Below are 15,562 nucleotides of genomic sequence, written 5' to 3' on the forward strand. Positions count from 1 at the left end.
TAGGAAACTTGCACCTGTCGCCTCCGTTCATCTCTCCACCTTCATTCTGTCTCTCTCAACTGGTATTTTCCCACCCTGTTAAGAAAACAGCCACAGCCATACCATTCCTAAAAAAAAAAAAGATCTGCGACCGAACGTCCACTCATTTTACAGACTACCACTCTAAACTCCCTGAGAAGGTTGTTCTCAATCACATGATCAACTATCTTGAGGTCCATGTACTTATTGACCCTCTCCAGTCTGGATTCCAGTGCAAACACTCCATTGAGACGGCGCTCATCCATGTTGCCAATTCTCTTAACAATGCCCATGAATCTCACCTCTTCTCCATTATAATTCTTCTAGACTTTACAGCTGCTTTGACCATGTGGACCATTCCTCCCGCTTACAAAGTTTTTCCCTCCTCGGCTTCAAGGCTACTGCACTCAACTGAGGGTACTCCTACATCTCAGACGACTCCTTGTATAGCTCATGGGGTTCAAGCACCTCCTCCAAAACTCCCCTGTCGCTCTGGGATGAGTCCTTGGCCCACTCCTCTTCACTCTGTACACCTCCTCCATTGGCGAAATCAGTTCCTCCTTTGGCTTTAACTATTACCTCTCAGCTGATACAAGTCAGATATTCTTCTCCTTCACCTCTTTCACCGCTGCAATTTCTAAATGCATAACAAACTGCCTAACTTCTATTCACCACTGGATGCCTATACACTGCCACATACTAAACTCTTTAAATATGTAAGACATCTTTCTGCCTTCCTCCAATCAGGGGTGGACTGGGAACCAAAAGAGGCACTGGAAATATTTTTTTAAGTGCCCCAAAATTAACCATTTTCAGCAAGCCTAACCCTTTTCCTATGAGATAATGTGGAAATACCACACACAGAGGCCCAGGTTGCTGAGGCCTACCAGGAAATCACCAGAGTTCCCTATAGGCCATTCCACCCATGCCTCCAATGCCAACTCGACTCTTCCCTCCCACATCTCTTAACCCGCGGACATCCTCACCTCCTCACCAATACAATGCAGCCTTTGGGATCTTCTTGACAGCAATCTAAACTCTACCAGTTCATCAAGGCCACTGCCACTGCAGTCAGGCTCAGCCTCTTAAACATTTGACAAATCTGCCAACACCTCACCCACCACTCAACTACAGCCCTTCTCTCTACTCTTGTGCACAGCAAACTTGACTACTTCTTAGTCTACCCCTTGTGAAAGAATCATGAAGCAAGACACAGACAACAGACTTGGAATTCTAACAAAAGATGTTTATTAACGGAAATGTCAAGATGTCTGGAGGTCTACCTTACCCTATACTACAGTAGGATTTCCCTACCTGAACAAAACTAAGGAAAGTCAGAGTCAAAGAGTTCAACTTAAAAGTCTGTCTGTGTCCAAAACCTATTCTTGCCCTCAAAACTAAAGCTAAACAATGTGCAGGGATGTTACTAACAAAATAAATAGGGCTTAACTCAAAGTCTTAGCTTCTTCCAGCTTTTAACTTCCTTTCAGCTTCCCTTCTCCAAGTGCAAGAAAGTTCCATAAAAAGTCTCAAGAAACACAGTTCCAAACAGTTCTAGGAGTTCCCTTCCCCATGTTCCAAGCAACACAGTTCACAAATTATCAAAGGGTCTTGAGGTTTCACCCTCAATATGTATATAGATCCTCATGTCTCAGGGAGCCCTTCCCCAAGACTTCACTTCCACCAAGTTTATTTTAAACTATTCAAAACTCAAGGTTAACTTGATCCTCCTTCTGGTTGGTTTCACCAGCTTATTCACAATATTTATCCTCGGTTTATTTCACACTTATTCAGGGATCACTGATCTAGGGACAGTAGTCAGACCACACAGGTCTCGCTTCCAGGATCGGTAGATTTTGGGTCACAGAGGTTCTTTAGCTCCTGCTCCTGTGGACCAAGTCACTTTTACTTGATCCCTTTTGGTTGGCCTCTTGGCTTTCTGTGCAAGGTGACACTCCTTTGGTTCCTTCTTGTCAACCTCTTTATGGTTACCACCATGTAGGACATGCCTTTCGCCAGTCTGTGGCCTTGCCACATTGATCCATAAAAGTTCACCTTTGTGGGGTTTTATTACTGTCACACTTTCTGTGGCAGTCTTTCACATGGGCATTTTAATTATTCTTCAAGGTTTGTTTTGTTCATAAAGTTCTTAATCATAAGGTTCTTAAAGAACTCAGTATTCAAGATATATATTTTCAGGATTTCATTCAATTCGATATTCAATATATTTCTGTTATGTAGAATTTCGCCATTTTATTCAACTCAGTGTTCATTAGGCTTAATTTGAATTTTCTAGTCTGTTCGGTAAGTATGATGCATTCGTTATGTTCAATTGTACGTTTTTATGCAGTTCGATATTTATAAGGAACAAGTTACTTACCTGTAACTGTTGTTCTCCAGCATGGGTCTGGCATGGATTCACATGCTCATGAACATTCATGGCCAAGGTGCCGTCGGACTTCCACCTCAACGAGCCCTTGGTGTTACCAGTTTTCTTCCCGTCGCCTTTGTCGCCGGCCGAGAGGACTTTGCACTTACTGGATGTAGCTAGAGCACTTCTACGTGGACGGCACGAAGAGTTTTCGGAAGACGTCACAGCTTTTTGTGAACTTTGGACCTGTGAATCAAGGGAAGGCTCTCTCGAAGGCTTCCATTTCCAGATGGCTTTCCGGCTGTATCATGCACTGTCACCGGTTGACGGCTGCCAGGCTGTCCGAGAGCCCATTCGACCATTCGAGCGATCGCTGCTACCACGGCGTTCTTGTCTGGTGTGCCCCTGCTGGACATCTGCAGGGCTGCTACGTGGAGGTCGACGCACACCTTCACGAAATTCTACTGCGTCGATCGGGATTCCAGGGAGGAGTCCAGGGTCGGCCAAGCAGTGCTGCGCAACCTGTTCGCCTGAAGGGCCTGGTGAGGAGGTAAGAGTTGCTTAATGTTGAGTTTATGTATTGCTTAATGTTGAGCCTTTTGCCACCTCCCGTGGTTGTGCATGTGTGTACTGCTATGTAATCTTATATTCATGAGCATGTGAATCCATGCCAGACCCCATGCTGGAGAAGGAACAAGTTACTTACCTGTAACTGTTGTTCTCCAGCATGGGTCTGGCATGGATTCACATGCGAACCCTCACGCCTACCCCTCTGCGGCTCTTCACTTGGTCATACTGCCACTTTACGTGCTACCAAATCTGAGGATGGCTGCCGGAGACGGAGTTTAGGGAGAGGGCAGTCATTGGCTGTGGGCAGTATGACCCAGAGATCAGTGATTGGTTACTACTAGGAAAGACAGATCAGAAACGAAACTGATACTGATTTTTTTCTGTACCGAGGATTCCCAGCCTGACGACGGGGAATATTCATGAGCATGTGAATCCATGCCAGACCCCATGCTGGAGAATATGCTTGTTATGAGTCATTTCAAGTTTCTGTTTGGTTCGGTATTCAATAGGCATGTATTGTAATGGTTTCAAAGACCGTTTCCCATTTCAGTCTGTTTGGAGCAAGCCAGTGCCCTTGTGTTCCCTCTGACACTCACCGGCTGATGGCAGCAACTTCCGAAGGCCCTCACAGATCCTTTCTGCCCGCGAGGCTGGTGGGCTTTCCGATGCGTGCCCTGCTCAGCCTCCGGGCAGTCTCCCCTGCACACCGGCACCCAGAGAGGCTTTTCTCCTGGACAGCCTCCTCTCTGTCCAGGCTTCTTCTGCAGCTCCTGCTGATCGCGCTCTGTTCTGGAGGCTCCCACACCTGTGCCTTGACACGGCCCCCTTGCTTTGGGCAAGACAAGTTCTTCGGGGTCTCTGCCAGTGAGCTGGCTCCTGCACTGGTCCCACCACAGCTGCCTCCACACACATGGGTTTCTCTTCTGGTCTCTCCCACGCAGCCTCCATGTTGCGCTCCCTGCCTCTTTTCTTATCCTCATTTTATACAACTGCAACCAGTCGACATGTTGCAGATGTGTGTCTTTATGGTGGGTGCCTGAGCATGATAAAAGGGATATGCCCGACTCTCTCTAGGCCTATTCTTCGGCCCAGTACCAAAGTGGTACAAGGAAGGTATAGTGTTTACTACTCTCAGACACCTCTTCCTTGTCCAAGTACTTATAACAGTCAAATGTGGGAACATGTGGGAACATGTAGTAGCCCATTAAGGTCGGGGGAGGGTTAGGTAGGTCATTATTAGGGGAAGGGGGTACCGTCAGGCAAGACCAGGTCTCGCCTGACGGTACCCCACTCCAAAACTCAGAGGACACTCCACCCAGGTGATTCTCCCTCGCTTCTCCAGCCCCCAGGGTCAGGATCCAAGAGCAATGACCTTTCCCCGGAAACCTGAGAAGAGAATCCAGAGGCTTTAGGAGTGAGAATACCCTCAGGTTTCTCACACTCTCTACTCTTTTGCTCCCCTAAATAAATTCCTCAACTTTGAGACATGTACCCTTTTCAACCTACCCATATCCTTGCCCACCTCTACCTACCGTCATCACGCTGAATGGCTATCCATGCAAAATCACATTCTCTTTAAATTCCTACTACTAATCTATAAATCAATCCATGGTCTTGGCCCACCCACTAGTTCAACGAATGAAACTGTGCTCTCCCTCTCGAACATTTCAACCGTCAACTCTTCACAACCTATCACACAGCCAAACATCAATGTTGTCCTTCAAACTACCCCTCCAACCATCAGCAGCACTTCTAATCAATCCAGAGGTACACATCAAATGTACTTGGCGCCCCCAATGTTGCCTCCTCATCTGCATCATTAGCTATCTGCCCCACACCCAAGAGAAATAACAACCTCTGTGTGCCAGCATCACCTGTCTCGGCGAAAGCTTGTGTAGCACTTCGTAAAGCCAAATTTGACAAACACGCCAACTCCTGGTTCTCCCCTGACCTGCTAGAGGTTAGAAATAAAAAACGCTTGGCCAAGTTGATTTGGAAATAAATCCCTTCTGATGTCCTGAGACTGGAGTACTCCAAGACAGTGAAGCTATACAAACAAGCCATTATTTTGTCAAAATCCTCTGCATTCAATACCAATGGCAAGTCTGACTCCAGGGAGATCTTCGCCATCCTTAGGCAACGTGAAACCCCTGCCACCCGCTGCCAGCCCTGATCAAAGATGAGGCTTGGTGCACCAAGATTCAAATGGCCATGCTCCAAAAAATTGACACAGTGAAAGAAAAAATCCTCATTAATCAAGCGACTCTAAACCCCTTCTACCCATGTCTCAGAGAGTGACTTTGCTCATTCATCGGGGACCCCCACAATCCCACCTTTTTGATTCAAAGAAATCTTGGAACCTGAATTCCTTGCCATCATGAAAAGTCTCAAACCTTCCATTTGCAAAGGGGATGTCTGCACAGCTACCATTGTAAAAGAATGCACGGAAACCCTAGCACCATTCTTCACCGCCTTTATCAATGCCTCATTCAACACAGCATCAGTACCCTCCAGCCTTAAAGAAGCGCAGGTACTTCCGTTACTAAAAGAAACCCACACTAGACCTTGAAGTGGCCAGTAACTATAGGCCCATCACGACGGTACTCTTTTTGTTGAAAATTCTGAACCGGGCCGCATATTATCAGGCTCAGGCTTACCTTGAATCCAACCATGTCCTGAGAATAAGCCAATCTGGTTTACGCCTGGGACATGGCATGGAATCAGCGTTGCTAGACTTGAAGAATCAAATGGATGAAATTAGGGAAGCCACCACTCCTCCTCCTCTGTGATCTATCAGCCGCCTCTGATTTGGTAGACCATAACATTTTATGCCACCACCTCAACACTACAGCCAACTTTGCCCCAGAAGCGACCTCATGGATAGCCTCCTTCTTAGAGGGAAGGGTTACGATAGTGTTTGCGGAGAACGCACGTGCCCGCCCCACACCTATCACATGTGGGGTTCCACAAGGCTTGTGCATCTCTTCTACGTTCTTTTTAATATCCTGGATTCCATTGGCATAACATACACCAACTATGCTGATGACACCCAAATTCTTCTACCACTCTCTGGTAACTATGAAGACTCCAACACCCTTAACACTGCTTATTCCACTATTCAGGCCTGGATGGCGAAGAACCGTCTTTGCCCGTATGGGGATAAAACTGAGATTCTCCTAGAAGGTCCACCTGTGGTGTTAAAGACACTTAATTATCAATATGCAGCCTTTAAAATTGATAACATCCAAGTCCTTGTATCCTCCACAGTGAAGACGCTTGGTGTTTACCTTGATGCAACTCTCTCCCTATCCCAACAAAGGAAAGCCATTGCGTCCTCTGCAGCCTACTCCACGAAACTCCTAAATGCCTCAAGAACCTTTATATCCACGCACAGCTGCCTGACTATAGCACAAGCAGTTCTTGGTTCCAGACTCGACTATTGCAACATCCTCTTCGCTGGTAACTCTGATGAAAATCTACAGAAAACGCAAGTCATTCAAAACAATGCCCTTAGAGCAGCCCTCAATATTCCCAAACAGGAACATATATTGGCCGCAAGAAGAGCAGCCCATTGGCTCCCAGTCCGCGAACTGATCCTTTTCAAAACTATGTCTATCGCGCAAGTGCATATATAAAAAGGCACCTCCCTCCCTCTCGCAGAAAATCAACAGAGCCCAGTCATTCAGGCCAACCAGGACCCCTTAAGCGGGCTATCTCTGCCAACCAAAAATCAAATGATCCAAAGTTGGGGGCTTGAGCTTCCCCTACATAGCAGCTAAACAGTGGAGCGCCCTACCACCCTCTGTAAGAGCAGAACCATCTTACTGGGTTTTAAGAAGATCACTCAAAACTTGGCTGTTTGCTTAGATAGATGCGCTTCATGTTTCTGATTACTGTATATAGCTTACTATTGATGCCTTTTTCCGACTGTTTCACAAGTAACTGGTTCTGTAACAGCGCCCGATGCCCCCGAGCTGTATGTGCGCTTTATAGATTAAATAAATTAAACTATTAGTTGTGTATGTTAATGTGTTAAGGCTATGTGATCCTGTCCTCCTGCTCTAACATTGTCTTTGTCATTATGCTCCTGCATTGAAAGGGTTTACTTAATACAGAGCCAATATTTATTTGTTTTGTGTGCTTCTCCCGATTTCAGGCATGGACTTTCAAAGCCCTGGGATGATATACAATTCTCCCAATGCTGTCCAGTTCATGTATTCAGCACTTTGAAGCAACATGACACACAATAAGGCACAATGTAAAAGAGTATTAAACACATTTTCTTTAGAATATTCCAAACTTAATGAACATACTAATTCCTTGGCACCCTTTTGAAATTCAGCCAGCTATCCTGATCTTCACTCAACAGAAATTAAATTGTATCTGTATCTTATTTGACTGACCAGGATGTTCATGCAATGAGTTTAGACACTACAGAACATTCTAATTAGTTAAATACACTTTAGAAACATAATTTCGATTAGAAGAATACTTTCTTTTATCTTAATGAATAAACTAGTGTAAACCCAAGTCACTAATCACCTCCAAAGTAGAAGAAGTTTATCTTCTCAGAAAGGTTTTGCTTAGTTTGTTTTTGCAGGGTGTTTGTATAGAATCCACTGCAGACTGAATTCCTTCTAAGCACTTTTTCACTATAGAGAACAGTGGAAGAAAGCAACACTTGGACTTCAGTCACAACTCACCCCTCTGGCATTTGTTTTGCAGCCCTTCACCTTTCTTCCCCTGTCTCCTGCTCCTCGATTCGATGTACACCTGTTGCCCCAGATTCTTAATTCGGTTCACGTCTACACAGACCTGCTGCAAAGTCATCTAGAGCAAAATTAAACATGGAAGGAGATGGTGAGGAAAGGGATGTGATCCACACAAAAGGCCCCCAGGTCGCAACTGCAGAGAAAGTACACATCTACTACAAAACATACAAGTGAGATTTTTGAGATCTGTGGGCTCAGAAAATAGTGCATGGAAACTGAATGTTTGGTTGGCCGGGTAGTGATATGCGCTTATGTTACCAGCACAGAAGATTATGCACTACATGTGATGCAGCCCACATCACTAAAAACTGTTTAAAAGAACCATAGTAGCGTTGTGTTGACTTTGATTTCGGACACCAAACCCCAATGCCGAATCCTGCCAGCAGTTGGCATGTTGGCCACACTGTAACATTGTCTGGCTGCCTGAGGCGACCCTGAAGACAGCTGTTGCCAGTAGGGAGGTGTGTGCTTGATAGAATTCCATCTTAAAAAGAGGTTTGTGTTTTATGCAATTATTTATAATAAAGTGATGTAAAAGATATTGTAAACGACAATAAAGAAAGTTTAACTTATTGATTATATTACCTATGTGACAGTAACGCGCAGATCAACTGGATTTCTAGGAATACCCGAAACACGTAGAAATATCCATTAGCAAAACCTAACATGGATTTAATTGCGTGAATTTTGACTTATAGACACATTCACTTTACAAATGAATGTCAACATTATGTGCGTATAGGGAGCGCCGTACAGGAGGAACTACAGGAAAGTCAAATGATGGGAGGGGGCGAGAGAGAGAAAATTGTGGCAGCAGGGGAAACATAACCTAAAAACATACATTTGGACTTACAGGTGCACTTTGCCTTTCTTCTATGCCATTCCCATTGGAGTCGCTGGAAGATGCTATGCTGATGTAATGTTCATAAGAGCCATTGCTTCCAAAGCTTCCATAACCACTAGATCCATTGTGATGGACCGGCTGAGACAAAAGAAAAGATAAAGCTTCCCTTAAGAGTCACACATACAATTAGAATTGAACACAGTAACATTTAGAAAGGTCACACCCCACTGACTGTGACATCACAATGGACAGTTTGGGCTTTATTCCTCTATTTTGTTTTGTAGTCCTCTTAAACAGATATCATTTGTGGGTGATGGTACAACAGCCTGGATCATTGCTAAATGACAAGAGAGGAACCTGGCCATCAGCCTAGAAGAGTTATAAAACTCGAAAAGAATAAAAAGATAAAAGAATCCCATCACATAATCTGTACATGTGCGAGCTGATTCAGCACATGCAATTACACTAGGAAAATGGTGCAACATGTTGTCTGGCACTCCTTGGTCCTTTTTTGTAGTGGTTGGTCCATGCAAATGCTGGTGCAAAATCATTTAGGGCAAATATACTTGGTACAAAATTGTCTGACACATGGTAATTTACGTGAAACAACACACTGTGGGACAGGCGGAGGGTCAATTGATGAAGTCTGTCAAAATGTAAATTGATGGTCTTGGAATCTATCAGCAGGCTTGACATACGGGGTCACCCGGACAAACATCAATGGGTTTGGACAGTGTAGAGGCAATGAGAGATTGGTGCACAACGACTATTAGCCATATTTTGTATGTGTTATATCACAGACACATACTCTGAGATAATGGTCCCAATATCACTGCATGCAGACATGTGATGTATACCCCCCTTCAATTTTGGTAACACTTTTATCTGTCTTTTCTAGAATTCACCGGATAAATATTTCTTTTTGGATCACAATTGATCATTTGTCAATATGTAGATAATGTGTTAGTCTATGTCCTTTGACACTTCTACAAAATAGTAAAACTGCCACAGCTGGTAAACATATTCATTACATGAGGAGAACCTGTGTGGCCACTTTGGGCCAAATCAATAGTATTTCCAACATCCATCCTCACTTAGGGGATTTACCATTCATAGAAGACGAGGCCACCTTCCTTTGCAGTTTTTGAAAGTACTGATGTCAACTTAAGCAAGTGACCATCTCATGTCACAAACTGACCCAAGAGTCAAATTCTATTTTGTTTCAGAAAGAAGACATTTTGAATCAGAGTGGCCTGCTGTGCATAGCCATGTTGCCCTTTAGCATCACAATGCTCATTTGTCAATAGAGGCAACATAGCTTGCACAATAAAACACTTATTCTTTGGATGAAATAGCTAAACAAGTTAAAACAGATGATAAAATGTACTAGCCCTTTCTATAAAAATAATATGTTGCACCCACTTAGGATAATTAAAACAAATGGGAAATATAGGACAAAGTTTTGTAACAAAAAGAGAAAATCCAACAAAAGAAGTAAACAGAAGTGTAAGTTATCTCCACCTGCACTGCTCCAGATGTAAGCCCACAAAGAATACACAAACAAAAAATAAAAAGGAGGGAATACATTGTTGGTGCTCTAAATTGAGTGGGTATCAGTCAAGAAAATATTCATCCTTTTAGTTCAGCTCTCGCGTGCCGATTTCCTCCACTGGCTAATACTTGATTTTAATGGATATTAGCCCTGCACTTAAGGGGTTAAAAGTTGAAAAACATAAATTTGATAAAGATATCCCCTGGCTTTCAAAAGATCAATACATTGTATATGTCACATAACTCTGAGCCCATCTCTGCAACAATTCCCTTTCTTCCCCCAAGCCCACCACCGTTAAGAGATCATGCCTGCTCCAAGGTACATCCCGCCCGTTACTCATCCCTGCCATGGAGCCTGACTCTGCTACTAAGACAAAGAGAATTGGTGGTTATGGAATATTTTTCCATGACGTAGCAAAACAGAGGGAAACTCCATTTTGCAAGTGATAAGTTACCACGTACGAGTACAGCAAAACTCCATATTAGGACATGTCAACGAACAAAAGCCAATATTGTGAACCCCAAGTGTATTTGAATGAAGTGGCAAACAATGATTTTTGTAAAGAACATATTGCATAGATGATATAAACAGAACAATCAAAACTCCAAAGGCAAGACCAAATAGTGAACGTTTGATACCTTAAAAAGAAACTCATTAGCAAGACCATGAAGATAGAGTACCTTTTATAACAACATTCTTCTGAAAGAAATACTATGCACACTGTTCATCAAAAACGTTTGCACATTTGCCGTTGCATGAAGATATATTTCCCTATACCGCTAAAAGGCAATACTTGGTTTAGAAGAGAACACACAGTGAAAAAGCTCTAAGAACTAATTCACATGAAGAATCCAAGTATTAAATAGGCCACATGGCACTCTGCATACAAGACTGGATTTTAAACACGTGGGACACAAAGTTCATGTCTTTTTGCTGGCTAAAGATGGAGGCAAGGATGCACAAGCATAGCATGGCATGTAAATGAGGCAACCTGTCCTAAAGATTGCTGCCTTCCAACCTGATGTTGCCGCCCATTAATCAGCAAAGCACTTACTTGCAATCACGCATGTGATGATAAAGGAGGAAAACTATTATCAAAAGGATTGATACTCGATCCATCGAGGGAAAGCATGCAAATATCGCAGTAGATTTTGTAAAACAACCATTTAAAAATGGTTGGCATGGAACACCATTTTTTCTATAGACACTAGTGTCCCTGGACTAGCCCCAACCTGAACAGAGAGAAGAGTAGTGGGAGTGTTTACGCATGCGCATTGACACGCATAGCAGGGTAACAGCCAGCCATAGCCACACAAGAAGCATTAACCTGCTAGGCAGCAGCGCAAACAAATAAGGATTTCCTCACATATGCATAATATAACCTTGAAGATCTATACAATTCCTTTGTAATAAATGGTATGGTTATTACTGTGTCCGTCCGAAAACGTTAAAACCTTGGGTGTATTTTTCGACTCCCACCTTACTTTTCAGAAACACGTTTTATCTGTCAAATCTTCATGTGCCTTCTTAACCAGTCTACTTTGGCATATTTGCCCCTATCTGTCTGAGGATAATCAATAATTCTAAATAAGACTACTGTAATAGTCGTTTGGTAGGTACTGCGAAATCAAATACCCAGCGGTTACAGGTCTCCCAAAATGGAGCTGTTCGTACAGTATGTGGGTTTAGCTGGGTATCCAAGGTCTCGGAGTCTTGCAAGAAGCTACACTGGCTCCCTGTCGCATAGCGGATTCTCTTTAAGGGCGCTGTCCTGATCTTTAAATGTCTCTCAGATCAGGCTCCTTGATATCTTTCCTCCACAATCCACAGAGCTCCTATCAGGCATACTCTCTGCTCTAATTCTGATCGGATTCTCTTCCAGCCTCGTGTGACCTTAAAAAAGTTTGGTAGTGCAGGCTTTAATGCGTGGGCACCTACCATCTGGAACTCTTTGCCTCTGATACTTCGAATACGCGATTCTATAACCAGTTTCAAGAGCAACCCAATACACTCCTGTTTGATAGGGGATAGGTCAAAGGACTTTGGATCCACTCTACCTCCGTTGTGCTATTAACCCCTCTGTGCTTTTGATACCCCTAGTCTGTGCCCTCTTTTTTTGTTTGATGTATGTCTGTCTCTTGAGCGTCCTGAGGCCATCGGGCATGTAGCGCGATACAAGAAACAGATAGATAGATAGATAGATAGATAGATAATGTCGTTTCAGGATACCAGTGGAACGCAAGTATTCGGCGCACGTTACCACATGGCATCAGTTTGAGTAAACACACAATTCATAACATGGACGAGCGCAACATTGCGCTCTGAAAAGTCACAACACCAAGTAAGCCACAATGCTTGTACGTGTATGTAACACCAGAATGCAGGCTGAACTAGGGCCAGGTTTATTTATTACTTAGAGAACATTAACAATGACATCAATCTTTTATATTTAAACTGGTCTTGGCAGATACCCTACAACCCTGTGAATATGAACAGAATTCTTACTATACAGAAGGTATATTATAACTCCATCATTATAACTGGTGAAGGTAGCACCAGTGATTTTGATTCGCCTGTCCATGTGGTGTGACTTTAGCATTTACTGGATTATAGCTGGAATTTTTGCAGATTGTTCCCTTTCGATTGGGTGCACTCAGACGACTTGTAATACAAACAAGCCCTTGTAAAGAACAATAAAAGGTATAGTACAGTATCCAATACTACCACATTGGATTGAGTGGTTTAAGCACTAGGTATATATTAATACCTATGTTTTCATGATGTCACTCGCAGGTCTAATATGAAGAAGGAAGAATGAAAAAAATGTTTTTATATATATTTCTGTATGATTTGGTGTGGGAGTGCATGTCACTCATAACACTTTTGCTTTTGAATGAATTTCACATTGGGTGATTAAAGTTAGTTAAGTCGTTTCTCCCGAGGAAGGTTCAGTATTGATAACAGCTAAGAACCGAAACATGTTGACTAGTTGAGTAGCAACATATTGATTTTGTTGCTGGCAGTTATCTAGCTAGGAAAAGCTGATTAGCAACACATTAATTTTGTTGCTAGAATCTAATACAAGTTGTATGAATTATTAAATTTGTTTTTAAACTCTACACATGTTTGTCTTCCATCTTTGTGATAAATGTGTTTTTTTAAATGTCCCCCAAAACATTTTAGTCATAGAAGAGCTCATAACATTGTCCTTTGTAATAAAAACAGAATTGGTCAGTTCTGTTTAAATTGCATCAGACCTCCAAGTCCTTATCTGGGGTGTGAATTATGCTAGACTAGCTTTTTGCTATGAGCAACACATAATGGGCCTCATTACAAGTACTCTGGTCCGGGCTTAAGGCTGCCGGTATAACCATACCAGCACCGTTTCCGCGATCTCCGAATTATGACCTACGGACCCGGAAATAGCACCACCATAAACCGCCACCGTGGAGGCAAAACACCCGTAAACTTCGCCTGCACGGAACCTCCCCCCCCACCCGTTACCGGCAATACTAAACACCGCGAGCATCACAAGTAGCATGGACATGGAAACACTGCCACATAAATGGGGCTAAAACCGTGACCACAGTGGCAGTATCGCCGCCACCACGAACATGACGTTAAACAGTGCCTGGTGACCTGAATCAGGCCAGAGGTGCACCAAATGAGCCCAGCTGGACCCAGCAGGCCACTGGGAGCCTACAAAAGGGCCACACCCAGGCCACCTCCAAACAGAACTATGCCGGCAGCAGCTCTCGTAGCACTGGGACTGGCGCTACTCAACCAACAGGCAGCACTGCACATGATGGCAGTAATGGTGCAGAGGAGGTGGTGGAGGCGCAGGAGGCGCAGGCGGCAACTAGCTAACCCTGTACCAATGGCAAACCCTATTGTCCAGCCAGCACCACCCCGCAGGCAGCCTGCAATACCACGCAACAGGGCTTCACCCTGGAACCTTACCCCAGGACAGATCCACACATTATACCGGCTGGACCGTCCAACAATCCTGTACATCACCACCATGATAGAGGACGACATCAGCAGCCACATTGACATCACCACCGCCACCCCCCCTCCTGAAGGTGGTGTCGGTACTGCATTTTCTTGCCACCGGATCCTATCAGCACACAGTTGGTGAGCTGCACGGGCTATCACAACCCTGTTTCCCTAAAATCTTGGTACAGGCACTGAATGCCCTGTTGTGCCATGTGTTTGAACAGATCGCCCTACCCCGTACCCTTCCCGAGGTCATTGCCACCAAGTTGGCCTTCCATGCCATTGCAGGCATGCCAAATTGCATAGGTACAGTCGACTGCACCTACATCAAGCTGACAGTATCACGTGCTATCGAGATGGTGTTCCGCAATAGGAAACTGTACCACTCACTGAATGTACAGATGGTTTGTGATGCCGCACAAGTGATAACACATTGCTGCGCACGTTTCCCAGGCTCAACACATGACTCAATGGTTCTGCGGAATTTGACATTGCCACGGTACATGGAATGCTATGCTGGACAAAGCACATGGCTATTGGGTGAGTACAGCTGCCAATGCCTAGTCCCAGGGCAATGACCAATGTGAGTGGGCTGCTGCGACTGCACATGCATCACTCCCCACCCATTCACTGAATAGACAGCACAACCCAAACATCACAAAGCTACACATGACAGGTTGCCACAGTGTGCCCGTACACACCCTGCCACATGACACACACAGCCGATACTACCACTGGCCCATACACCTGGAGCCACTGCATACATCCACCCACAATATGCACCACTGCCCCCACAATGCACATGATGCCTGCACATGAGACATCCTGCATCGACAACATCATCACAATCGACTAATTGACTCTGCTATGTGTGTAAATCACTGCACAATGCCATACTTACCAACCAATGTCACCCGCAGGGCAAAGTACACATGCACACCAATGCGTTGGTCAATGTCCAGATGCCAACGTCCACTACAATGACCCAGGAATGGTAATCACCCACCGGTCCAACCACTGCTTGCCACATATGCATGAATGAACAATGACACAAGATTGCACTGCATCTGATGAAGACATGATACAACAAACACTGACATGTCCCCCACATCTACATCCCACATAGGTGATGCTGGATATCCACTCACGCCATGGCTGATGATGCCTATATGGAGGCCAAGGAACAGGCATGAGGAGGCGTACAACAGGGCACATGTCCGCACACGTGGCATGATTGAGAGGACATTTGGATTACTGAAGGCCCGGTTCCGCTGTTTGAGCAGATCTGCTGGATCACCGCTGTACAGCCCAGTGAAGACAGGTAAAATTACGCTCGTTTGTGCCATGCTGCACAATCTGTGCCTGCGCAGGAACATTCCGCTGCCCCCAGACGCAGAGGATGAAGATGGGGATGGCTCCACCTCCTCCTGGGGGTGCAC

At 44.4% G+C, this 15,562-nt stretch overlaps 1 protein-coding gene across 7 annotated transcripts in view; it reads right to left on the minus strand.

Annotated features, from left to right (window-relative positions):
• The window catches only part of PER3 (period circadian regulator 3), a 494,927-nt gene that overhangs the window by 132,409 nt on the left and 346,956 nt on the right, over positions 1-15,562 (minus strand). For all 7 annotated transcript variants that reach the window (XM_069610411.1, XM_069610410.1, XM_069610408.1 and 4 more), the window contains 2 exons: positions 8,585-8,713; positions 7,663-7,789 (listed from right to left, as the gene is read on the minus strand). In XM_069610411.1, the coding sequence (XP_069466512.1) occupies positions 7,663-7,789; positions 8,585-8,713 (256 nt within the window). The remainder of the gene's footprint in view (positions 1-7,662; positions 7,790-8,584; positions 8,714-15,562) is intronic.

This window comes from Ambystoma mexicanum, chromosome 8, assembly GCF_040938575.1.
Source record: "Ambystoma mexicanum isolate Mex_15411 chromosome 8, UKY_AmexF1_1, whole genome shotgun sequence".
Classification (NCBI taxonomy): domain Eukaryota; kingdom Metazoa; phylum Chordata; class Amphibia; order Caudata; family Ambystomatidae; genus Ambystoma; species Ambystoma mexicanum.